The sequence below is a fragment of the Sus scrofa genome, chromosome 3 (genome assembly GCF_000003025.6).
Source record: "Sus scrofa isolate TJ Tabasco breed Duroc chromosome 3, Sscrofa11.1, whole genome shotgun sequence".
Lineage (NCBI taxonomy): Eukaryota > Metazoa > Chordata > Mammalia > Artiodactyla > Suidae > Sus > Sus scrofa.
This window is the reverse complement of record NC_010445.4, coordinates 106,816,955-106,842,992: the sequence shown is the minus strand read 5'-3', so window position 1 is coordinate 106,842,992 and position 26,038 is coordinate 106,816,955. Positions and strand designations below refer to the sequence as shown.

At 41.0% G+C, this 26,038-nt stretch overlaps 1 protein-coding gene across 1 annotated transcript in view; it reads left to right on the top strand.

The window, feature by feature from the left end:
- The window catches only part of TTC27 (tetratricopeptide repeat domain 27), a 176,923-nt gene extending 156,133 nt beyond the window's left edge, over positions 1–20,790 (top strand). The window contains 4 exon segments of the mRNA XM_021087655.1: positions 12,490–12,687; positions 13,972–14,083; positions 17,292–17,392; positions 20,476–20,790. Coding sequence (XP_020943314.1) covers positions 12,490–12,687; positions 13,972–14,083; positions 17,292–17,392; positions 20,476–20,598 — 534 coding nt within the window. The 3' untranslated portion in view covers positions 20,599–20,790.

The following is a 26,038-nucleotide window of genomic DNA, read 5'->3' as shown; positions in this document are numbered from 1 at the left end:
GTATGCCAAATCATCTTGCTAACTCAAATCTGAGAGGCATGTATTCCAAAAGAATGGCAAGACAAATGGAAAGCAAATTCAGTTGCTTTACTGAAGATGATTTAGAATGAAATAGGTTTAGCCTTGATCATTCCAATCTCCTGCAGTTATAATAGCTGGAAATACATTGGATTTTTTTTTTTTTTTTTTGGCTACGCCCGTGGCATGCCAAAGTTCCCAGGTCAGGGATCAAATCCATGCCACAGCTGTAACCAGAGTCACAGCAGTGACGACACCAGATCCCTAACCTACTGAACCATGTGGGAACTCCATATTGAGAATTTTACCTAAGATTTTCCTTTGTTCTTATCACCCCCACCACCACCCCAACTTAAATGTCTTATTTTCTCTGAGGATGAAAAAATTTCTTGCAGATGTTTAGAATACTGCAGCTGTGTATGAGTATCTATAAATGTATGGGGAGAGAGGTGATACTTAGCATAAAACATTAGCACAGTAGTAGATACCAAGGAGATAACTCTGACAAAAATGATCTGAGTACAGTTAGTTGTTTCTAAAGATAAGGCTTTCAGGAGTTCCTGTCGTGGCGCAGTGGTTAACGAATCCGACTAGGAACCATGAGGTTGCGGGTTCGGTCCCTGCCCTTGCTCAGTGGGTTAACGATCCGGCGTTGCCGTGAGCTGTGGTGTAGGTTGCAGACGCGGCTCGGATCCCGCGTTGCTGTGGCTCTGGCATAGGCCGGTGGCTACAGCTCCGATTCAGCCCCTAGCCTGGGAACCTCCATATGCCGCGGGAGCGGCCCAAGAAATAGCAACAACAACAACAACAACAAAAAGACAAAAGACAAAAAGACAAAAAAAAAAAAAAAAATAAAGATAAGGCTTTCAGTGGTTGATTTGGCATGCTCTATACCAAATAAAACTCATTGGAATTATAAGAGCACATGCTTTAGAAATCTTTTAAAGAACCTTCCCTAAGAAAGAATAAAGGACCTCAAATAATGATTTTTATTCTGAGGGATTTTAGACAATTCTCAGTGAATATAATTAATGATTTTGCAGAAAAAGATGTTTTAATTTCATCGTTTTTTCTTAATTTCAAAAGGTTTTAATGAAGAAGTAAAAAGAAAGTGAAGATTAATGAATGTAAAGAATGATCCTAGGAGTTCCCATCGTGGCTTAGTGGTTAACAAACCTAACTAGTATCCATGAGGACTCAGGTTCAATCCCTGGCCTCGCTCAGTGGGTTAAGAATCTGGCATTGCTGTGAGCTGCGGTGTGGGTTGCAGACTCAGCTTGGATCGTGCTTTGCTGTGGCTGTGGTGTAGCCAGAAGCTGTAGCTCCAATTCAACTCCTAGCCTGGGAACCTCCATATGCTACGGATGCAGCCCTAAAAAGACAAAAAAAAAAGAATGTTCCTTTTGCATACGATTACTCCCCCTTCCCCCTTTACCCAATCGCAGTTCTGAGGGAGTCGTTTTGAGTATTTTTTCAGAAAAGGAGAAGTTAAATAAGAAAGATTTTCCCCGTATAAATTGAGATGCTTTCATTTAATTTTTATCTTAAATAGATTTTCTAAACATATTTTAGTGATCATAATCATAGTTTCCCATTCCTTCCAACAAATTTAATTGTAATAATTTTCACCTATAGCAAAATCGTGTTCTGATTCCTGTTGAAAAATTTTTAATCGTGTACCTGTTTTAGCAGAGTGTTTAACATATTCTGGAATTAGTGAAAAATTTCCTACCTGGAGAAAGTTATTAAGATTTAAATTTGTGGCCAGCTAATTTCTTTTTTCTTGTAATTCTTCTTTTGGTCCTTAAATTCAGAATATGAAACAAACGCCCTTTGTACAGTAATATTTCATCTGAGCGTGAAGATTTTGGTGAGTTTGAAATTAGTTTCTCTGAAAGTTAAGTAATTTTAGAAATGATGCAGGGTGGCATTTGGATTCTTCAGACTTCCTTCCCACAGCACCCCTGCTGCACACAGGAGCACCAGGAACCATTCCTGTTAGGAAGAATACTGTATATCAACAAAGCACACTGAGAAGCATGAAGTGCTATAAAGACGTCAGATGTTATGCCTGTTAGTTTAGCTGCTGCCACATTTGGATTTGGGGAAATAGTACTGAGAACATAAAGACTAGAAAACCAGTGACTCGCTCACCTCAAGTAATCATCTTTAGCAGCTTATAATAGAGAACTTTTGGGTTTTCAGATAGAAAAGTAGCCACAGTGAGAAAATTTGTCCGTTTCTACCAGGCCCTGGTAATAGCTCTCTCTAGAAGTGTCACAGAATGCTGATGTGATGTTTGGTGTCTGGCAAGGGTGGGTAGAATCGCTTCACGGTGATTAAATCATCACTGAAGGAAGGTCTTGATGGCTGGTGAGGGCTTGGTCATGTTTAGCTTCGTGGCTTACTTGTGTCTGTCGTCAGGCTGTGTTACCGCTAGTCAGCATGGACTGAGACAATTGATAGATTGTCTGGAATATTTTTATCTTGGCTAAAAAAATATTACTTAATTTGACTCTGCAAGTTTGGCAACAGGTGTCTTTCAGAAAAACTCTTGATATTCTTATGTTTGACACTACCTGACCTCATTCTATTTTAATGTGCTTTACAATTCTCTATCAATTCTTTTTCTTCTTCTTTTGTAAATGTGACACTTCAATATAGACATGGGGTAAATTAGCTATACATTATTGTTGTGCTCACTGCTTATAATTATAGATGTTTGTAGTCATGTCTGGAATATATTTATTTATTTATTTATTTATTTATTTATTGCTTTTTAGGGCCGTACCTGCCCTGTGGAAGTTCCCAGGGTAGGGGTCGAATTGGAGCTACAGCCACTGGCCTACACAGCAATGCAGGATCCAAGCTGCATCTGTGACCTACACCACAGCTCACAGCAACACTGGATCCTTAACCCATTGTCTGAGGCCAGGGATTGAACCAGCATCCTCATGGATCCTGTTCAGATTCGTTAACTACTGAACCACGAAGGGAACTCCCGGATTATACATATTTTTATTAATCTGTCAAAAATCTAATTTTCGTTTTTATGCACAATTAGCCCCTGACACTAGTTTTCTTCTATTGTTATTAGTACCACGATTAACCTTGTCGACAAATCTTTCTGTATCTTCATGCTTCTTTCTTCAAGATAAATTCTGATGTTGATTTGTTCAGTTTTTTTCTTGTTTTACTTTTTCCTTTTCCTCCTTCCCTCCTTCCCTCTCCCCTTCTTCCTCCTCCTATTTCTCCTTTGATAACTTGGTAATCATTTCGGGAAATGAATTTAAGTATTGCATTATTGCACCCCATTGACTGGGAAGGGAGGAGGCTTAACATATTTCAAGTACTTACTATGTTCTTGGCACTTAACATGGATTATCTTTTATGGGGCATACAGGATTTGAGGTGGGTACTAAATAGTCCTCATTTTACAGTATATGAATATGAGACCCAGAGAGGTTATCGAACTTGGCTGGTAATATAGCTAGTAGGAGCCGAATATAGGAATCACATTTAAACATGCCTATTGTGTGTTTGTATCATGTTTTGAAGTCCGAAGGAAGATGTCTTTAAAAAGCACATTTCCAGAGTTCCTTTTGCAGCTCAGTGAAAACGAATCTGACTAGCATCCATGGGGCCGCAGGTTTGATCCCCAATTAAGGATCCGACATTGCCGTGAGCTGTGGTATAGGTTGCAGACCCGGATTGGATCCCAAGTTGTTGTGGCTGTGGTGTAGGCCAGCAGCTACAGCTCTGATTCGATCCCTAGCCTGGGAACCTCCATATGTTGTGGGTGTACCCCTAAAAAGACAGAAAAAACAAAACCCCAAAAAACACATTTCCCCATCATATCAGTGTGCTTGTAAACTACAAAGGCTTTTTCAAATTGGGGTATAATTTATGTACAGTTAAATGAACAGATCTTTTTTTGTACTTTTTTTTCCCCCACTTTTTAAGGTTTTATCGAAGTAGAGTTGATTCACAATATTATGATCATTTCTGCTGTGCAACACAGTTATACACGTACACACATCCATTCTTTTTCAGATTCTTTTCCCATATAGATTATTACAGAATATTGGGTAGCGTTCCCTGTGCTATACAGCAGGTCCCTGTTGACCAGTCCTTCCATATGCCACAGTGAAACGCACGATCTTAAGTGTAAGTTTGATGTGTTTTGACCATTATATGTTCTTGTGTGACCACCTCCCAACACAGATATGGAGCATTTTCATCACCACAGAAGCTTCTATTATGCCCTTTCCAGTCAACTGAAGCGCCACCTTTTCCCCTCAGCCAGGCAACGGCCTTCTGATTTCTGTCACCACAGTTCAAGTTTGCTTTTTCTTGAGTGCCCATAAGTAGAACCATGGAGTGTGTATTCTCTTACGGATGTGTTGTTCTTTGTGTGGAGTTCTCTGTGGGGAAGGAGCGGGGCAGAGCTGAGGTGCAGCGGGGGCCAGTTGCCAACCAGATCGCAGTGGTGGCTGGGATTACCTGGGAGAGAAGAGCGGACCGAATGGATATGTTGTGTACAGATTATCTCCCTGTAAAATAGATATTATCTCCATTTTACTGCTGAAGCATCTGAGCCTCAGCAAGATGAACTAATGGAGCTGATGTTTCACAGCTAACAAGTCCTGCCTACTTAACCCAAAACCTGTGCCTGCCTTCTCCACGCGTGAAGAAAGTTTTTCCTTTTTTGCTGACAGAGCCAAAAAGACAATGTTGAACTGCCTTGTCCCTCTGATAACTGAGGTTGGGGGAAGCCAAGGGTCAGGGTTATCGGACCAGGAAGCAGAAGTTGTGTAGAGAGCTCCAAGTGGAGCGGGGCGTTAGCCAAGCCGGGAGGCGGGAAATGGCTTCATTCCTGGCCTCCAGCCCTCCTGGAAGTGTTTGCAACTCGGCCTGAGGCAATGCTGTTCCTTCCTGCTTTGAAGATCTCCAGGGTTCAGAGGGCCAACGCCTTGCGCTTTCAGCCAAGATTTTGGTGAGACTTGGCCGAGGACATCAAGGTTAGTGTTGAGGAAGAGGAAACTCCTACTTTTCTCTTTGTGGCGATTCTCCGACATTTGTATGAAATCACTGCTTCTCCGTGTAAGAAGACTTCAGCCTTCTTCGGGGGTAACAGCGGTTCCCCACTGTCGCATTCTGCTGGCTGTGTCCCCCAAGAAGGGTCCATGATAGAAGTGAAAAATAGGCTTAGGATAGAGGAAACCAAAGTGCTACATCACTGAGATGATTAGAGGTGTGGGTTGAGGATGTAGAGGTCATTGCGGGAGTTGGGGCCGCGGCGTTGGTTTAGGTAGGCTCTGAGGGACAACAGGGCTGTTTATGCTGATTAAAATGAAATCCCTCTAAACATCCAGGCTCAGAAAATATACTTAACACACTGGATTATTTTATGATGCACCAAATGAATTCCAAATGGGCTAAATATATGCTAAATATTTTTTCATATCCTAGAAATTAGACTACAAATGGGCATTTAACCAAATTTCCTGAATGTTGAAGCAAGAAAAGAAAACTTGAAGGAATTTTTATGATTTCATGAAAAAAATATGTGACAAAATATTTGTAACAATAGGAAAGCTAAAAAGCTAATAATATCCTTATTATATAAAGAGTTAACATCTGCTACAGGAATGGAATGGGACAGCATAGAGGCTTCAGAAACAGACTAAGTATGAGAATTTAGTTCCTGATAAGGATGGCATTTTAAATCTCTAGGATAAAAATAAAATGGTCAATATGTATTGAAATAGTTGGCCAAGCATCTGGGACCCAAAACAAAAGCTCTGCTTCACTCCTTAAACCAATATAAATTCAAGTGGATAAAGTATTTACATTGAAATGCCTTGAGAGGCAAGATGATGTTGTAGGTGAGAGGATGGATTCTGGGGTTAGACAGCCTGGACTTACAGGCTACCTCTGCCAACCACTAGCCGTATGATCTGGGTTAAGTTTTAGTAACTTTGTTCTTGAGTTTCACAAAACAAGGATGATAATAGTACTTTACAGCATTGCTGTGAGGATTAAATCAATTAATACCTGTAAAGGGCTGGGAGTTCCCATCGTGGCTTAGCGGAAACGAATCTGACTAGCATCTAAGAGGATGCAGGTTCAATCCCTGGCCTCACTCAGTGGGTTAAGCATCTGGCGTGGCCATGGGCTGGGGTGTAGGTTGCAGACGCGGCTGAGATCCCGAGTTGCTGGGGCTGTGGCACAGGCCAGCGGCTATAGTTGGGATTCGACTCCTAGCCTGGGAACCTCCATATGCCGTAGGTGGGGCCTAAAAAGACGAACAAAACCACAAAAAAATCCTGCAAAGGGCAGAGAATAGTATTTGGCACATGTAGGTGCTGTTCGAGTATAGCGGCCATCGTCATCATCATCATCATCATCCCTTTCCTTTCCTTTCCTTGTTAGTGGAGTAAAACCATAAAAGCACCAAAAAGAAAGTGTGGTAAATATTTTAATAAGCTTGTGGGTGGAGAAAACTTTTTTTTTTTTTTTTTTTTTTTTTATGACCACACCTGCAGCACGTGGAAGTTCCTGGGTCAGAGGTCGATTCGGAACTGCAGCTGAGCCCTATGCCACAGCCATAGCTGCACCGGATCTGAGCCACATCTGCAACCTATGCCACATCCTAGGCATGTGCTGGCAACACTGGATCCTTAACCCACTGACTGAGGCCAGGGAGCGAACCAGCATCCTCACAGGGACAATGTCGCGTCCTTAATCCTCTAAGCCACAACAGGAGCTCTTGAGAAAAATTTTTAATCATAATGCTGAAGCCATATTTCATTAAGGAAAAAGTGGAAAGACTCGAATTGAGAACTTCTACATATGATAGGACTCACTTCTGACCTGTGAGTGGGCTGGACGTCACTGTCCTGAGTAGCAAGAGGCAGAGACATGACAGGCCTTCATTTAGTGCTTCCTGGGCTGAAACTGGAAGAGGATTAATAGAAGCCAGTGCCCTGGAGAGCGTTTGTCTCAATGTCCTGAGTGTTGGCTTGGTCGTTCTATGTAAGACTCCTGGATTCGTTTCCTGGAACAAATTACCACAAACTTGGTGTCTTCAAACAACAGAGATTTATTCTCTTCAGTTCTGGAGGCCAAAAGTCTGAAATCAAGGTACTGGCTGGGTTATACTCCCTCTAAAGGCTCCAGGAGGATCATTCCTGCCTCTCCCCACTTCTGTGGGATTCTGGCATTTCTTGTTTGTGGCAGCATAATTCTAATCTCCGCCTCCCTCTCCACCTCCTTCACCTCCTTCCCTGTGTGTGTCTCCTTTTCTTCTAAGCACATCAGTCATTGGCTTTGGGGCCCACTCTAAACTAGTAGGACTTCAGCTTGACTCATTGTTTCTGCCAAGACCTTATTTTCAAATAAGGTCACATTCTGAGGTCCTGTTTGGAAATGAATTTGGGAAGGGGACCTATTTGACTGGCCGCCACTGTCATGCTCCTTTTCAGGGAGAGAGCGGCGGCTCTGAGAATAGCGGGGTTGGCAAAGGTAAGGGAGTGTGTCAACACTCACTTCATGGGTAGTTTTAGGGGCGGTAGAGGCGACATGCCTGGAGGTTCTCCCGAGAGAAGGCCAGAGAGACCTCAACTAATCCCGTGAAGGAAAGTCTTTGTAAAGTGGGGATAATAAGGTGCCTTCTTCCCAGGGTTACGGTGAGAGCTACATGCAGCCCTGTTGGCCGAATGCTGAGCATGGGGTTGAGCACAGTTTAGCACGTAGTGAGTGCTCACAGCGGAGGAAGCAGGGAGTTGTCCAAGGCTGATGCCACGGTGGTAGATTTCCTTTTTCTTTAGGTCTCTTTTAAACCATCAGGAATACAGGGGCACATAATGCGTGGGCAGTGATGATGGCTGGGCTGTCCCCTTCTGACAGAGGTTCAGTGATAGTCATAATAGTTTATAGGTTTAGATTACTTTACAGGTTTCGAAGCTCTTTGCATGTATGTTGACTCCTTGATACAGCAGTCTGTGATGTAGCCGACCGATGACCTGTCATCACTGCTGCTATTTCCCAACTTCCCAACCGTTCTTCCGTGTTCATGGTGAACTTTAGGAACTGACTGCCTTCCTCTCCACTCTAGATCTAGCTGTTCGTGAATACGGGGTTTTAGGGAGATGGTACCTCCAATACTTTGGGCTTCACGTTCTTTGTGCTCATCTTTTTCCATATGAGCAACCCGTCCACGTGGCCGTATCTTGGATCCTGTTCCCCCAAGAATTGTTCATCTCTAAATGCTTACATTCTTCAGCTACTTATTACATACTTAGTAATTTATAGTTTTAACTAGTTATAGATGGGTTCATTAATCCTATTTTTATCCAATTTACAGTGGATAAAAACAGCCTGTTTAAAAAAATTTTTTTTTCACTTTTGATGATGCAAATGACTATAATGCAGGTAAACTTTGCAGATAGCCGAAGAGAAACTCATGATCCCTGGCGATTCATTTTTTTTAAAGAAATCCTACTGCAATACCCTCTGCTCCTTTTAAGTTATGAATATCTATTTTCTAAAGAAGGGTTAAATATATGTTAAAAGTTAGTGTTTTTGTAGTCAGTCTGGATAACTAGAGTGTGACTTTTCTCACTGGTTAGAGGGAGGAAAATGGTGATATTAGCCAGTGAATTATAAAATTACCCCAATAGTTTTAAAAATAGTTTTATCACTCTGAAACCCACTTTTTAAGATTACTTGTTAGCTCCATTTGTAAATATATATTTTATTAACACTTTTTTTTTCTTTAGTTTATGGGGCTTCCTTAATTGCAGGAAAAACCTTTTTAATGAACTTTTATTAAAATACAGAGTACATATAGAAAAGTACACAGATCATAAGTAAACATGAACTTTCACGGAGGGAACGCACCTGTGTAACCCACCCGTAGAGCGTGAGTCAATCCTTACTGGCCTCCCAGAGCCCTCACAGTCTGCCCCTGCCCCCTCTGCCCACACACACCAAAGACATAATTTCAAAGTAAAGTCTAGCAAATGAATATTTGTGCGTGCTGTCGCTCTTTTTTTCCTCTTTGCCAGTCTTTGAATGTGTTTATTCTTTTTTCTCTATTTTTTCTGAATGTTTGTGTTATTAAAATAACACACAACATTTGTTTTTATAAGTTGTAGTAGAAGGCTTGCAACAAGATATAGCAATTTCCTGCCCAACTGCTACCCACTCCTTAAGATCCTTCTCCCCAAAGGAGAGAACCCACTTTGTATTCCTTTTGCCATTTGCCCATCTCCATATTTCATAATAATAATTATATATGGCTATTTTTTTATTAACCAAATTTTAGGTGTTGTCTGTTGACATACATTTATAGTACATGAGGACTTAATTCCCTTATACCAGCCTTTCCAATACTTCCCTTTCTGGTCCTCCCAGTCTATTTAAATTAAAATTGGTGGTTAAGTGAATATTTTCTATTAACATTACATGCCTATGCAAATTATTTTTAAAATGAGTATTATTGGATACTATGATTGGTACCCACCCGTTTTTTGCTTTTGTGTTTCATGGTGTTAACACTTGTCTTGGTTTTCATATGATTCTCTTTGTGAGCTTCTGATCTAAAATCATGATATTTCCTGTCTTCCTTGTTCTGTCCTTCGATCTGGATGCAGTCCTTAACCCTTGGACTTGCCAAATCCAGCGGAATCTTCCAGTCCTGATCTTTCATAGATGTGCTCTCCTTATGACTTTCTTCTTCCCTTGTTTCTGCCACCTTTCCTTAGTGTGTAGACCTCTGTTCATCTTCCCTCCTCTTAAATCTTGTTTCTCTTAAGACTCTCCTCAGTCTGATTCTTAGCCAACACGGTCTCCTTAGGCAATATCTGCCAAGGCCGTGAATAACCTGTTATTTATTCCTCCGTTTAAACCTCTCATCTAAGGCCCAGATCCAGCTATTTAACCATTGAACATCAAATAGAGAGTATAAAAACAAATTTGTAATTGCCTTTCCTCCCATTCAGGGTAGAGAAACGGCTAAGTACCTCTGCTTAGGGTATCTGCATATGAATGGGGTTGAGGCTTTCTGTATCTGTGACACCTACAGTTCCCTTTGCTCTGCCCTGTCCCCCATCCCCAACCCACAGGCACTCTACCTTTCTACAGTCCCCCCATATACCCACAAACACCCCCCCCACCAGCTTTTCCCATCTCAAACACCATTGCTGCAGCTCTCCATTTTTATGGGCAAGAAGGCCAAAAGATTTCTCCTCCCCCCGAACTACTCATCTTGGCTAAAGTGAGGGAGGTGGGATGTTGGGCCAACTGTGAGAGCCCAGAAAAAGCAAGGCATTGTACTAATTTAGTATGCTTCATTTGTACATGTTAACTATTTCAACAGACCATCTCTTCGAAAGCATGTTAATCCTTGAACTATTTACCAAATGATTGCTTGAAATAGGCAGTGCGCATTCATGGCGTTTCTCCTACATTGTGACTTGCAGATTTAAAACCATGAGTGGGATTGTAATGTCGGTTTCATTACTTTCAGATTTAAAACTGTACATGTTGGATTGTAATGTGAATTTCCAGGCAGAGATAATTTATCATGTCCATCAAAAAGGAGAAAAACACAATTGAGTGTTCTGTGCACTTTTATGCCTGTGTATGTTGAGGACCGCGAGTCTGAGCTCACATTCCTAAAAGTGTTCACGGGCCAGAAGAGCCTCGATTCCTTGGACGCATCGCGTGCCTGGATCAGAATGCTCTGGGGAGACAGAGAAAGGGGTTACACTGTTTGCATTTCCCTTAGCAGCACGCTTTCTGAAAGGTGGGTTTGTTGGGCACGAGTATTGATTGTGTTAGTGCTGTGTGCTGGGCACGGTGTTAGACACTAGGACACAAGGTAATGAAATGTGTTCCTCTCCCCGAAGCTCAGGGTAAAAATAAATGCGTGGCACCCTGTCCCTTGGAACCTTGCCAGCTCAAAGCGCGGTCTGCGGTCTGTCAGCATCCGCATCAGCATCACCTGGGAGCTCGTTAGAAATACAGAATCTCAGTCCACGGTGGAGCAACCTGTCCAGCCAGGACTCGGCATTTCCAGCAAGCTTCTGGGAGGTGCCAGCGCTGTCCGTCAGGGGCCACACTGAGCAGGGAGATCTTAGAGCACTCTCCTCGAGCTGGTTATTTAGGTGGATCCAGGTGTCTTTGCTGTCCTCCCATCGCAAGAGTGACTGAGGATGCACTTTCTCTGCTTCTAGGAAGCCTTTTGTTTCTTTCCTTTTTTTTTTTTTTTTTTTTTTCTTTTGTGCTTTTTAGGGCCGCACCCATGGCATATGGAAGTTTCCAGGCTATGGGTCAAATCGGAGCTACAGCTGGGGCCTACACCACAGCCACAGCCATAGCAACGTGGAACCTGAACTGCGTCAGCAACCTACAGCACAGCTTACGGCAACACAGGTTTCCTGACCTTAATGAGGAAGGCCAGGGATCAAACCCACGTCCTCATGGATACTTGTTGGATTTGTTTCCGCTGTGCCACAATGGGAACTCCCAGGAAGTCTTGAGTTACCCAGTCTGATATATGTGACAGATGCACCTTGTTGTTCCATGAAACCCATGGTGGGGCTCAACTGAACTCCTCTATCAAAGCATCTGGGGTAGAGTGAGTAAAGACTAATGAAAGCAGGAGGGCTAAGACGTTGTCAGATTTTGAGCAGACCTGGGGTGGTTGTAAGGACAAGAGATACTTTCTGAGTACCTGCATGCTTAAGGCAAATGCTTTAGCAGTTTATCATTGAACAATTAGGAAGGGCCAGGACCTTTGAAAACAGAATTAGAGTGTTATCACTGCAGTCCAGTGGCCCAACCTGAGAGGAAGATTTAGGACTCAGTAGGAACATTGAATCAAATTGTTGCACATGGCCGAACCAGGCGAGAAGAGAATCTAGGTTGATGCTAAGGTCACTGGTCCTGAGAGTGCAGGAGGAAGAGGGATCTGGGATCTCTGTTGGCCTTTTGGACAGATGGAGTATGAGGTGTTGATGGGACATGTCTGGTAGGACATGCACGATCCTGGGGCTCTGGAGAGGAGTTGGACTGGAGCTGTGCCACCAGTATCAGGCAGACTTGTGCTGGTGTCTTTGCAGCTATCCGTGTGGGCCAGGGGGAGCCCTCAGAGTGAACAGAAAGGAGCATGGACCAAAGGACCATGTGGAGGATCAGTCCTCCACGGAGCCTACAAAAGACACTGGGAGAAGTGGTCAGCATGTGATTCCAGGCAGGGGTTCAGGATGGCTCAACTTGTTATTTTATTTTTAAAAAGTGGAAGGGTGGAGTTCCCTTGTGGCTCAGTGGGTTAAGGACCTGGTGTTGTCATTGCTGCAGGCTTTTCACTGTTGTCATTGTTGATGGTGAGGGTAGCCCTTTGGTTTTTCGTTATTGTTTACTTGTTTCTAGCTTACCGATTTCTTCTGTGCATTTTTTAAGGTCCTTAAAATTCTGGTCAGGGCAGTGATGGATGGAATGGCTGATCGTAGTGGAGATATTGCAACTGGCCTCAGAGGAAAGCTGCAGGAGTTATTTGGCCGAGTAACTTCAAGAGTGACGAATGATGGAGAAATCTGGAGGCTGTATGCCCAAGTGTATGGAAATGGGCAGAGTGACAAGCCTGATGAGAACGAAAAGGTGAGTCCTTCTGCAGTCGTCCGGGGCTCTTGCCTTCTGTTGGATTGCATATGTAGTGGATCTGCTTTTTTGATGGTTGGAGGAAGACTGTAATAATTTGAAAGAGGAGATTAATATGCTCAAGTTTTCATTTGTGATTCAGAGTCTTTAACATAAGCACTCTGAATTATGGACAGGTTAAGACTTGTAAGCATTCATCTTTTCTCTTTTCGTGAATTTTTCTTAAATAATTGTTCTGTTTCCTGCAAAAGGGTCTCTTTAACCTGCTCTCCTTCCAGAACTGCAGCAGCAGCTGGTTCTTGTTATTTACTCTGTACCCCTTTCTGCAGGCTCCTTGCTGAAGACGCGGGTAGACAGCGTAGAAGGACAAAGGAGTGTTTAAATCCGAGGTGGGGACTATGAAAGGGAAAGAGAAAAAAGAGCTAGATAAGAATATTGGAGAAGAGCTTTAAAGTCTAAACATAAAATATTTTATAGAGGTTGCCCTGCCCCTTCCTCACGAGTGCGGTGGAACACCAGTTCCATTCAAGTTATGCCTTTAGCCTCTTATCTTAGAACTTAAAGCACCCCCCGAGTTTCCAAGGTTAGAATACTCAATGTTTTGTGTTCTTTTCAAAACGCCAGCAACAAATCAAACGTACTTCTTGTATGAGTTTGGAATTTGCCGCAGTACAGCTAATCTGTGGGATTCTTAGCCGTTCTCTCCTCCCTCAGTCCACCCAGCTGGCTTCCACCAAAGCCTCGTCCGCCCGGAGAACACATACCCACACGCACGCAGGTGTGCACTCCTGCCTTCCACCCTTCCATCTCGTGGGGAGTTATGTATCTTGCGTGTGCGGCATTAAGGGTACTCTGAATTCTCTGGTCTGGGACTTCTCCCTCAAACATCCACGGGGTGGGGTTGTAAAAGAGAGTGTTTTAAGTGTCTATGAATTTATCACCTCCAGTAATTCCAGAGTTTTCACCGAGTTCACACCTGGTTCTCCAAACTGGCCTCCTAAGCTGATGGCCACAATTGCTAGGGAAATGTGAATGCTTCCTATAGATTTCCAAGCTTAGCATGCATGTTTTTTCTGTTTATCTCTTTCCAGGCACATCCATGTGATTTCTTTTATTTGCTCACTGCTTTTGGATGTGTGTCTATATCCTTTCTTTGATGAGAACAGTGGAGACTGAGCTGCTGGTTTTTCATGTTGGAATTAGTTCCATATGACTTCCAGGAAGCAGAGTTTGAAATGTGAATTCTACTTGTTATTCTGAATGTTGTTCCTTTTCTTTCCTCAGGCATTCCAGTATCTCTCGAAGGCATATAAGTGTGACACACAGTCCAGTTGTTGGGAGAAAGACATTACGTCATTTAAGGACGTGGTTCAGAGAGCCTTAGCACTTGCACATGGTATTTGATGGAACATTTGAGAGCTATGGCATATTTTCATGTATTTTTAACTGATAAGAAAAAGTATTAGTCAAAAGCAAAGTTCCATTACAAATAATTTCAGATTATTTCTTACAGTGAACTTGTATTTAATTCAGCAAACATTTATAAGCCAACTATTATGTAGTAGGCACTTTAGAGCAATAAGAAAGAATAGATTAGAGGCTTAAATAGTGTTTGAATAAGTGCCAGGTGCTAGAAACTTTAGAGATATAAAATAACTTTACAGCTGTATTTAACTTCGCTTGACATAGTCTGTTTGTATTGGTTAAGAAAATCTTAACTTTTCCTGACTCATAGTCTTCTTTTATAGATGAAAATGTTTATTCATAAAAATACATGGATTTCTGGAGTACATAGCAATGTATATCCAAGAGCTATAACATATAACAAAGGAATTCAAGCTATAATCTAAACTATATTTTTGAGAAATGTAGGTGAAACTTGAGGGGAAGGATAACCTTACATATGAAGTTGTATGCCTGTTAGGTAAATATATTCTAGATAAAAGCTGCTTTTAATTATTTGCATTAATGAAAAATAGGCTAGTTAAAGGTAGTAAGGCACTTTTCTCTTTACGTTAGAATATGAGCATTGATGACCTGGGAATGAAATTCAAATAAAATAACAAAGCCACGCTGTTAGGAACTGGGTCACAAGGACTGTGAACCTTCCCTCAGTCCTCTTCTAAGTTCTGCAACCGATAGTTACAGCAAATAGGGAGCCACCAAGGGACAACAGAAAAGGCAGGACTTTGGAATCAGGGAGACTAAGCTCTAGGATCAGCTCTACCACATACTAACTAGGTCATTCGGAGTCACCATTGCTTAGCCTGTCTGAGCCTTATTTCCCTCATCAGGAGAATGGGGATAATATCTACCTAGGGTTGTTATGAAAACTTAGTAAAAAACACATTGAAACACTTAACAGTACACATGGCTTAAATTTTAATCCCTTACCGTCTCACCCCCACCCTGTTCCTTCTAGGGTAGGGGACTCAAGACCAAAAAGAAAAAAAATGAATAAGAATAAAGTTTAACTTTGCCTCAGAAGAAGTCACAGAATGTTCAAAAAATTTAGAAATGGGTTTAATAGTTAACAGTTCTACTTCTCATCCACAAAGAGATACAAATACCCATTTTCCTGGGTCACCTACCCCTCAACAGATCAGGTAGAAGTTAAACGCTGTATAGCTCAAGTTGAGTGTAGAAAAGTTGAGGTCATTGCTGATGGACCAGTGGAAGGATGGTCTAGTGTGGCTAGAACGTATGCGGCTGGGCTGGCCTCTCGGTGGGTGGGCCCCGACGGCCCTCAGGCTTTGTGCCTCTGGCCTTTGTAGATATAGTGCTGTACTGGGGGAAACCCACGCTAAGGGATCTTATGTACACAGTGATAGCAGGGTGCAATTTACTTTGAAGAATTTATCTGATCTACTTCAGCTTGCCAACCCTAAACATTTCTGTGAACAGCAGGCTCTGTATCAGTCAAAGCCAAGATATTTTCTGTAATCTGTCAAATATAAATATGCAAGTTAAAGAAATACTTGAGGAAAAGCCTTCATTTTCGCATCTTAAAGTTTATTTTAAACTATTTTTAGTAACTACCCCCCCCAATCCGGGCAATACTTAGAGAAAAACAAGTATCTGTTCTTTTAAGTTTCCCTTTGGCTTTAATGAATTATGTGTTCGTGCTCCTACAACATTTTATTCATACTTGGGTGGATGCTCAGCTTTTTTTTTTTTTTTCTAGAGATATTTTAGATTTATGAAGAGAAATCTTAACTCTTTCTCTGTTGCTTTTGCATACCAATGCTCTAGTGAAGAATGAGCTGGGTTTCTCTGTTATTTCTATTCTTTTTTTTTTTAATCTTTGTCCCATCACCATTCTCCACCCATTTTGGAAAAGGAAATAAAACATTTTTTAAAATCGTCACATGGTTTGCTTCTTTTTGGGTAGCTAGTTTTTTAAGAGTAGCCATGTGCTTCAGAAAGCTTTGTGAGACACTGCAGTGTCCAGGTAGTGCTGGAGACCCTTCTGTAAGAGTGTCGTCATTGTGTACACACTGTTCTGTCTGCAGGGTGTTCATCTACAGTCTCTGCTGTTCTGTTTTCTGGGAAAGGGTGGGCAAAGGTTGCTTCCTTCTTTGCCATCCAGAAACTTTAAGGTAATAGTTATGGCTGGTTTGTTTGTTTGTTTTTTGCTTTTTAGGGTCACTCTTGTGGCAAATGCACGTTCCCAGGCTAGGGAGTCGAATCAGAGCTGCAGCTGCTGGCCTACACTACATCCACAGCCTTCATCACAGCTCATGGCAACGCCAGATCCTTAACCCACTGAGTGAGCCAGGGATTGAACCCGCATCCTCATGTATACTAGTCAGATTCATTTCCGTTGTGCCACAATGGGAACTCCTCCTCCCTTGTTCTTAAAAAGCATTAATAGCTGGGCCTTCTACAAGGCAGGGTTATACCCTCTTCATGACTTCAGGTTTTAGGAAAATGGGCTCCCCAGGATGCTGGAGGCAGATTTGTCAGGAATGAGTGACTATCTTTGCCATAGGATACCAAGCATGGCTTAGCGACCCAAGAGCCTGGCCATGGTCACCCCTAAGTGCAGGTACCTAGGTGGTTGATGTCAGTTATTCCAGAACAGTGATGTAAATGGAGCATGAAAGTGAAGTTGAATGAAATGAAAAGAATTGAGTTGTAAATATCTGCCATGTCACTTCCTTGGGCTGGTGCCGTCAGCAATTGTGAGTCCTTATTCAGGACTCAGACTGTGGGAAGCCCCATTAAGATGGGCTGTGTCTGGTTTTGCTCCCTGTAGACACCTTGTGTTAGTTAGATCATGTCTTTGCCTAATTTCATTAGTCTGTGCTTATGTTTGTGTGTGTCTGTGTGAGTTTTCATAGTCTCTTCCCAACAATCTGTAACCCACCAAAAATCACTCATTTTCCTTAAGGTTCTCTTTTAGCAATAAATTTTCCTTCTTAACTGATAAAAGGAAAAATTAGGCATGTAACTTATTTCTGTTTTACCAAAATAAAAGTGTTCCATGGAGAAATTTTTCTCAAGATGGCAACTATAACATCCTAATTAAATAATTGCTTTTTGTAACTCTGAGTTATCATTATCAACTTTTAATGGGTGTTTCCTCCATATTTGTCTTCCAGTGGCTATAAAATGCAGTAAAAATAAATCCAGTCCGCAGGAGGCCGTACAGGTGCTTTCTTCAGTTCGACTCAATTTGCGGGGCCTGTTATCTAAAGCAAAGGTGAGACTGAAATGTGGCTTAATGGGAATTATCATAGGAAAGAAGGTCTTTGGTATCAGCCAGTTGCTCTTAAGTCTTTTACACGCGGGATGATTTTAGGCCCATGTGATACTTGAGATATCAGCCCCTAGGTGGGTAGTTATACCTGTGAGGACCTCGTTGACCCGTGACTAAACTACCCCACTCATGGGTCACTTAGGAGTCTTTGAAATTAATATTTATAATTCGGCTCTTGAGGTTTTATAACTTCTTGAAGTAAAATTAAAACGATGCTCTTCTACTTATTACCACTTGTCCCAAAGTGTGGCATAGAGACTGCTAGTAACACTTGGGCAAACGTTTGGTTTTAACATATATTTACTTCAAGGCATATTAGGAAAAGCATTAACTCGTATATCAAACCTGCAATTTCCCGAATATTATTGTTTATTTTTTATTTATAGTGGTGTTCTAATGTTTCCTTTAAAAACATTTCTATTAAAATAAAACATTGGGAGTTCCCGTCGTGGCTCAGCTGAAATGAATCTGACTAGGAACCATGAGGTTGTGGGTTCGATCCCTGGCCTTGCTCAGTGGGTTAAGGGTCCGGCGTTGCCATGAGCTGTGGTGTAGGTCACAGACTCGGCTGGGATCCCGCGTGGCTGTGGCCTAGGCCAGCAACTGTAGCTCTAGTTGGACCCCTAGACTGGGAACTTCCATATGCCTCAAGTGCAGCCCTGAAAAGACAAAAAAATAAAATAAAATAAAATAAATAAATAAATAAAATAAAATAAAATAAAACATTGATTTAGAGATAAATATTAAGTAGGTGGTATATGGATCTGACAAAAATGTTAAGGTAGGTGGGCGACTCGGGTTTGACACCTAAAGCCTAAAGCAGGTGCTCTCGGTTTACACATACCAACCTGTGAATCGGTGCTAGGATGGGGACACCCCAGAATCAGTGAGGGAGCTTTTTGGAAGACTGGACCACAGATCTTCAGCTGTGATAGACCAGGTCTGGGACAGAGCCTGGGAAAGCTGTGTTAAATTCCCCGGATGATTCTGACCTCCAGCCAGGTTTGGCGTATATACCTCCGGAAGCAAAATTTAAAGGAATGTAACTTCTAGCACAATTGAGCGCATGCCTTTACTTGCCTTCACTATTTATTCTTGGGTTGCAAACTAATTTTTACTCATTTCTGAGAGCAAGTCCTTAGCCTGTGAAGGTCACTTCTGGACGCGTGTAAAAACCTTTCCAGAGTAGGCCTTTATATTAATTGCTTGATCTTTTCCGATCTTTTCCGAGGATCATGTTTGCCTCTTTGGGTTATTAACTCACTTGTCTCTCCTTATTAATCTGCATGCTGGAACCAGCTTTCTATAATCTATCTGGGGAACTATTTCCTCCCAATTTGGCAGCACAGCTTGAGATTTATGTGTCTCCCAAGAAGCTGCAGGAGCTCCCTCAAAGAAAGTTAGGGTAGCAGACTTTCTCTCACTCCCCTTCCTAAATCGGGGGCTAAGTTTCCTAGTTTCGGTGAGAGCACTAACCTACCCGTAATTGTTTATTTCTTCAAGATGTACACCACAGATTTCCCTACCTCTGTGCAAAGTTTTTTCTTATGATTTATTAATTTTACATGGATCTGTACTTATATGACTTAAATAGTCTTGTCTGTACTGCCCATCCTTTCATATTGTGGAAGATTCCCAAACATTGAAAATGAGGGCTCAAAACATCAACTGTGTTTAGATTTTGCTCTCATTACATCTCAACTGAATTATCCAAGAACGGGAAAAATTGTTTCCCGACACCTCCTTTAAAAAGCATGTTTTTTGGAGTTCTCTTATAGCGGGTTAAGGATCCAGCATTGTCATTGCAGAGAGGCTTGGGTTGTTACTGTGGTGTGGGTTCCATCCCTGGTCCCAGCAAACTTCCACGTGCCGTGGGTGTCGCAAAAAAAAAAAAAAGTCACCTTTTTGCATATTTTGCACATAATATTTGGAAGTTTGGAAGTCTCTGATTTTGTAGTAAATCATTCACCTTTTCTACTTTTTGAACAAATTGGGTTTGCTAAACAGAATTGCATTCCAGAAGAACCCTTTTTCAAAACATTTCAAAAAATGAAAATGGGATTTCCCTAGTGGCTCAGTGGATTAAAGATCCGGCATTATCACTGCTGTGGCGCAGGTTCTATCCCTGGCCCAGAAACTTCCATGTGCTGTAGGTACGACTAGAAAGAAATGAAAATGAATGCAGATGACCGTGTTAAATAGCAGGCTTTGTTTGCATGAATTTCTGGTCTTTTCTTGCCAGGCCTGGGACTGCATGGAAATAAACTAGATAGACTCTAGAGGCTCACCTAAAGTCACCTAAAGCTACGTAAATTACAGTTCTGATTAGAACACACACACACATGCTCACGTGCATGTGTGCACGCACACACACACACACAGTGTGGTCATAAAATCCCGGAGCTGATTTTCTTGGGTGCCTATCCTGGCTTAGCAGGCAGTTTCTAGAGAGGCATTCCAGAATGTTTCAGCCTTAGTGGCATTATTGAAATATGTTGCAATATGCCACCCAAGGCAGTTCCTTTTACAGAAGGAAGGCACTTTTATTTTGGGGGGCTTCTTTTGCTTTTACCAAATCCTGATGATTTTTGTGACCTCTGAGTCCTAATCTAAAATTAATTTTTAAATAATTAACATAAAGAATGTGATTTATATGAACTTGAATATAATATATATTTGTTTTGCTTGTATACACAATGAATAGATTTGTTTTGTTTGGATGAATAATGTCTGCTTATCCAAAAATCATCTTATAACACTGAAAGAAATAATCAGTATTCAAGGCAGCCGTTTTGAAGAGCAGAACTCATTTGAATTTACAGGTTCAGGCCTGTTTTTTGATTCATCTTTTAATTATTGAAGCTTGTACATTTCCAGGATGGTGAACAGAACAGACACTACCGTTGCTACTAAAATGTGATATAATTATGCAAAGGGAATATTAATTCTCTACTCTGTATCTATATTATTTTAAGAGTTTTTGTTGTTGTTGTTTTGATAGTTCTGCTTTGGTCTTTCTGTTGCAGCAACTTTTTACAGATGTGGCAACTGGAGAAATTTCCACGGAGTTAGTTAGTGAAACAGCAGCTATGGACGCCTTAGTAACAGAGCTTCAAGACCTAAGCAACCAATTTCGAAATCAGTATTGACCACCCTGGGAACAGTTTCTGAAGAAGGTGTTTCCCCTTCTGGAATTTCTCTCATAACATGTGTATCTGAAATTCAAAATACTCATTTTTTTAATAAATTTTTCTTGTATGGCTAACATTCTTGTTTTTGTGATTTTCCCAAACATGGCAGCTTTCTGAAATACAGTAAATAAAATGTCCCTTTCCTCTTTCCTTAAGCTTAATTATGGTTGAATTCACTATTTTAATTATTCTTCAGGTATTTCAGCACAAAGAGAAAAAAAAATGTAGTTTTCTTTTTAGTATATTCTCTCTCAGCCTAAAATGAATTAGATCATTTTTTGGAAAAAGTCTACTCAGGGAAAAAAAAAAAAAAAATCACACACTAAGTTTGTGGAATCATTAGATTGGCTGATGTATTATCCAAAAGTGATAAAAGAGTATGTTTGGTGATGGAAACCGTTACACGTCTTGAGATTTTTGTATTTGGGTCAGAAAGATACAGGCTTGGCTAAATTAGACATGTGGGTATGGCTTAATTTCTAAATCAAGAAAATGTAAAAAAAAATGACCTAACTCATATTTTGACGGAACCATTAGCCAGTAGTAACCAGGCTGACCCGCCTCATTGTATATACTGCCAGCCCTAAAGATGGTTATTTAATAAGGTTATTGTGAGTGAAGACAGCTATAAATGGTGCCATATTACAAAAATGCCAAAGTAGAATGTTTTCTTAGTAATGTCTGTGGAAACAAATACTGAAGGCAGCAGCTGAGCTTAATAATCTTACTCCACAAGTCACAGTGAGGAATTTGAAGTCCTGGCTTGGGTTGCTGAATGTTGGGCTCCATACATAAGTCATTTGACCCTTGCTCTTTTCCATGTCTTTATTTATAAAATGAGAATAATTTCTGTTCCTTGCTGCTTTGTGAGTTTGTACTGACTTTGGAAATTTAAAAAATACATAATTCACAAATGTAAGTATTCTGAACATTAAAAAAAAAAGATTTTAAAAACTTTCCTCAGTGAATTTGGCTATAAATGCTTAGCAGTGCTTCCTTTCCTTAACTACCTGCTTCTTTTTTCTAGTATCATACTAGCCTAAAAAAAGGTTGATGTATGTTTCAAAGCAGTTTCTCTTATAGGAGACACAGTAACTATGAGAAAGACCAAAAAAATGATGTAGTAGCACTAGAGAATGTTACATGTACGCCTGTAGCTTTTATGGAAGCCAACGGAGAATAGGTCGGTGGGTGAATGGATGGATGGATGGATGGAATAAGGTATTAAGATTAACCCTTTTTCAGTACTAAGCTGTGAACCCCAGCAGAAACAAGATAAATACTGAAAAGGGTAAAGATTTCAGGAATCAAGTAAAAGATTGAATAGGAATTTCCAAGTTTTAGAAGTTTTTATTTCACAGTTTGGTTTCCTTTGGGTTCAAAGTAGAAAGGCACTGGTGAGTGTGAACTGCCACAAACCAAGTCTCAAAAGGATTGTTCCCTTCCAGTCCTATTCTCAAATGCTCTAGTGGACCAAAGTCTCCAGGAAGCTGCCCTACCCCTCCTTCTTCTTGGAATGATCTCACAAAAGAGCTATTAGATACTTTTTTTTTAAAAAGATATAGTCCTATTAGTTATGTTTAATAATCTTACTAGGTGGGTGAATGTTTAACATAATTGAAGAAAATATGTGAGGAGATAATATGGTAAAAACCTCATCTCTCCCACCTAACACTTAATACTTAACTCTGGGATTTGATTTTTTTAATCTGTAGAATGAGTTTTGCTAATAGTACCTCCCATCAAGTTCTTAATATCTCTTGTAGCACTTTCACCCAGTCAGCAACATAGTATCTGTTTAAACACCTATATTTCATTTCCTGCAGAGTCTTTGGTGCTTCATATTGCTATTTTATGCTTTAAATATTTACTGTTTCCAAATGCCTTACTCTTAGAAATTACAGTATTAAAACGTTTGTTTTCAGAATTACTTTTTTGTTTTGTCGACTAGAAAAATATAAAAGATGTTATCCTCTAATCTTTATTGAGTTCCCACAGCATGAATAATAATACTTATAGCTACAAGTTATTGTGTTCTCATGAGGTAGGTTTGTGATGTCACCAGGAAACTAAAGGTCACAAACTCTGGAAAGAGAAATAGCCAGAATTCAGACTGTTAAAGCCTGCATTCTTTCTACTTGTTATGCTGGGCTAGAAAAAAAAAAAAAAAAAAAAAAAAGTCAGCTGATTTTAATTTTCTCTTTCTAACAATGGGATACCTGGAACGTTTGCCTGTCATTGTTTATAAAGTTTTTCAAGGAGAGACGTTTTGCCATGTCTCAGTTAACAGTTGCCTGTGGTGTTAAGATTATTTAGGATTATTTGGTCTTTTTAATTTTAACAAATTCTCTGTTAGCCTTTTTCCAAAGAAGCAGCAAGGTAAATGGGGACCTTAACTGCAGAGGAGTTAAAATAAACCTCAATGGTTGGTAGATGCAAACTATTACATTTAGAATGGATAAACAACAAGATCTTACTGTATAGCACAGGGAACCATGTCTGATCTCCTGGAACAGACCATGATAGAATATTTAAAATATATAAAATATATTTTATATATATGTATGTATATATATATAAACTGAGTTACTTTGCTGTACAGCAGAAATTGGTAAACCACTGCAAATCAACTATACTTTTATAAAAAATCCAGTGGAATAAGAAATCTCTACACCCAAACCCAAGCCTCAGGAAGCTGAGTCTGGGAAGCAAAGCCATGGGGTGTGTGTTGAGGGGTGGCAGGTAGAATGGTGGGGTTCAAAACTATAGAATCTTAGAATGTACTTGGAATAAGGATGGAGGGCTTGGCCTTACCTCAAATGGAGCCTCCGTATAGTAGTGAGGACCCCAAATGTGAAAGCATTGGCTTATTTAATTGTGTATCAGGCTATTCTCTTCATGCTGTACTAGTTCCTGTTAAACATCCATTAGTACACTTTCATAAGCAGAAATGCAAAGAAGGAATGATAGAGAGTATGTGTAACCACTTCCTTTCCAGACTGCATCCGAAGACTGACGTAAGCAGAGGCCTGGCTAGTTGGGGCTACTTGTGATCATTTATCCCAGTTATGGTAAGTCCACTAGGTTAAAACCATGGGTGAGTTTGCTAAAAAGTATCCCTTTTTCCCCATTTCTGTTTTGTATAACATCCGCATTCATCTAAATTGCTGTTTAGATAAGGTAACTCTACTTTACTAGTCAAGAGTGGGGAATAAAACCTATTAAGTGGATGCAACACACTTCCTTTCTGCCTGTTCATTCAATAGGCTCTAGAATGTAGTGGCAAAGAGCCTTTATTCAAATGGTGGGCGCCATGCTGTGGTGCAACAGTTGGATTTTTCACAACGTTCAGAAGTGCTTATAAATAGATAGGTTTCAATCAACAAGCAGCTTATTCAGGCGTGTGCTCAAATATAGTAGCTGCATTCATTAGATAGACATTTCCACTAATCCCAAGACTATGCTAATAAAAGAGTAATCCTTATGGGCTAAAGGTAGTGCTGGCTTGCCTTTAACTCTTACAGAGTCTTTCACAGACCAAGGCCTAATAATAATTGTAGCTGCATTAGGTTTTCACCAAGTGGACTATAAAAGCTGAGCTTATCTTGAAATTTTTCTTTTTTTTTTTTAGGTTGCAATAGCTTAGTGGACAAAGAAGTACTTTTTACTCAGGATATGCAGCTCGCAGCAAAGCCAATTTAGAAACCAATTGCGTGTATGCGTGTTCTCATTACTTTATTATAAAGCTCCTTCTCTTTACTCTAGTTAATAAAGTGGTTAATAAAGAGTTCACTTGAGCAGATTTTGTTTTCCCCTTTGACTTTACGATAAATAACAAGTTAATGTCAATTTCAAGGAGATTTGCAAACTCTTAGTAGAGTGATTGGACTTTCTATGTGGACCTTTTTGGGTTTGGCTTTGTTCAGTAAGGACTTCACTCCTCCCACCCTATTCAGAACTAGCAGTGATTAGTTTGCGTAGCACAGCACTCAAATTTTTCCCTTGCCAGTGATGTCAGATCTGCCTTCCTTTTTATTATTCTGACTTCTTATAAATGGCACTGACCTTTGAGTCAACCACACCATCTCGTGGCCCTGCGCCAACATTGTGATCTATGAAAAGCGACTCCCGCCAAGGACCGTGGGGCAGAAAACTGATGCTAGGAGCTCGGTCCTCTGTGTGGTAAGTATCAGCCACTTTTTCAATCTGTCCGTGGTGTTGTTCCCAGAAAGGGGTGAGGGGTGGTAACTCATGTTAATGTTGTCAGGAGCCAACCTGTGCATGGGTGACTTTTTCCAGACCGAGGGCTCAAGTGAACATCAGCATCCATAGGCAGACGACGTTGTTATAGTGCTACTCACAAACAGAAGTGCTTCTCGAGGACTCTTTTCCTGCGGGACTTGAGGAGGTCCTTAAGCTCTCTGTAGCCAGCCAGTGATCCATGTGACACAGATGTTATAACATGGTTAATCGGGAAGATGCATGTACACGTGCTTCGAAAATAAAAATGTACGCGTAGATATACACATCAGAGTGTCTTAGAAACCATTTGATAATTAACGTTGTTCCCCGTTTGGAAGCTTAATGACATTTAGTGATGCTGGACCATGATGCCAATGTGTTGTGATCCTCAACATTTTCATTCTGTTGCAAACTTTCCTTGTTTCTGGGCAGCAAATGTGGATGGGGAAGGAAAAAATGTGATGGATTTTTTTTTTTTTTAAATTTTATAGCCGCACCTGTGGCACATGGAAGTTCTTGGGCCAGGGATTGAATTTGAGCCACAGTCGTGACCTATGCCACTGGCAAAGCCAGACCCTTTAACCCACTGTGCTGGGCCAGGGATCGAACCCGCATCTCCACAGTGCAGTCGGGTTCTTAATCCATTGCACCACAGCAGGAACTCCTAGGATTTTTATAAAGTGAAGGAGAAACAAAACCAAGCTCCTATTATCAGGATTTTGGGGGTTGGTGCTAGGAAAAGGAGAGAGAAACAGTGATGGAAAAGAGTAGGCAGAACAAATGCCACAATGGGGAACTGACTGCCTAGGATGAACTTGTGGTTAGAAAACCTGGATTTAAGTTCCAGCTTCACCACTTCCTAGCTGTGACCACACCTGAGTTCATTCTGTGGGCCTGAATTTTCCTCAGCTATAAAATGCAAACAGCCACCCTACATACCAGACAGAATTGTTGTAGGGGTCACATCTGATGAAGTGTGCAGAGTATGTTGTCAGCAACTGAGCACAATTAGTTCTTGTTATGATCAAGAGAAAGGGGCATTGTGGATGGTCTTCAGGTCCCAGGGACTGGTGGAGCCCCTGGATTGGGGCAGCCAGCAACTTGGTTCCGGTTTCCGTAATCCCTGCAGGGGTCATGACCCTGAGGCTTGAGAAAC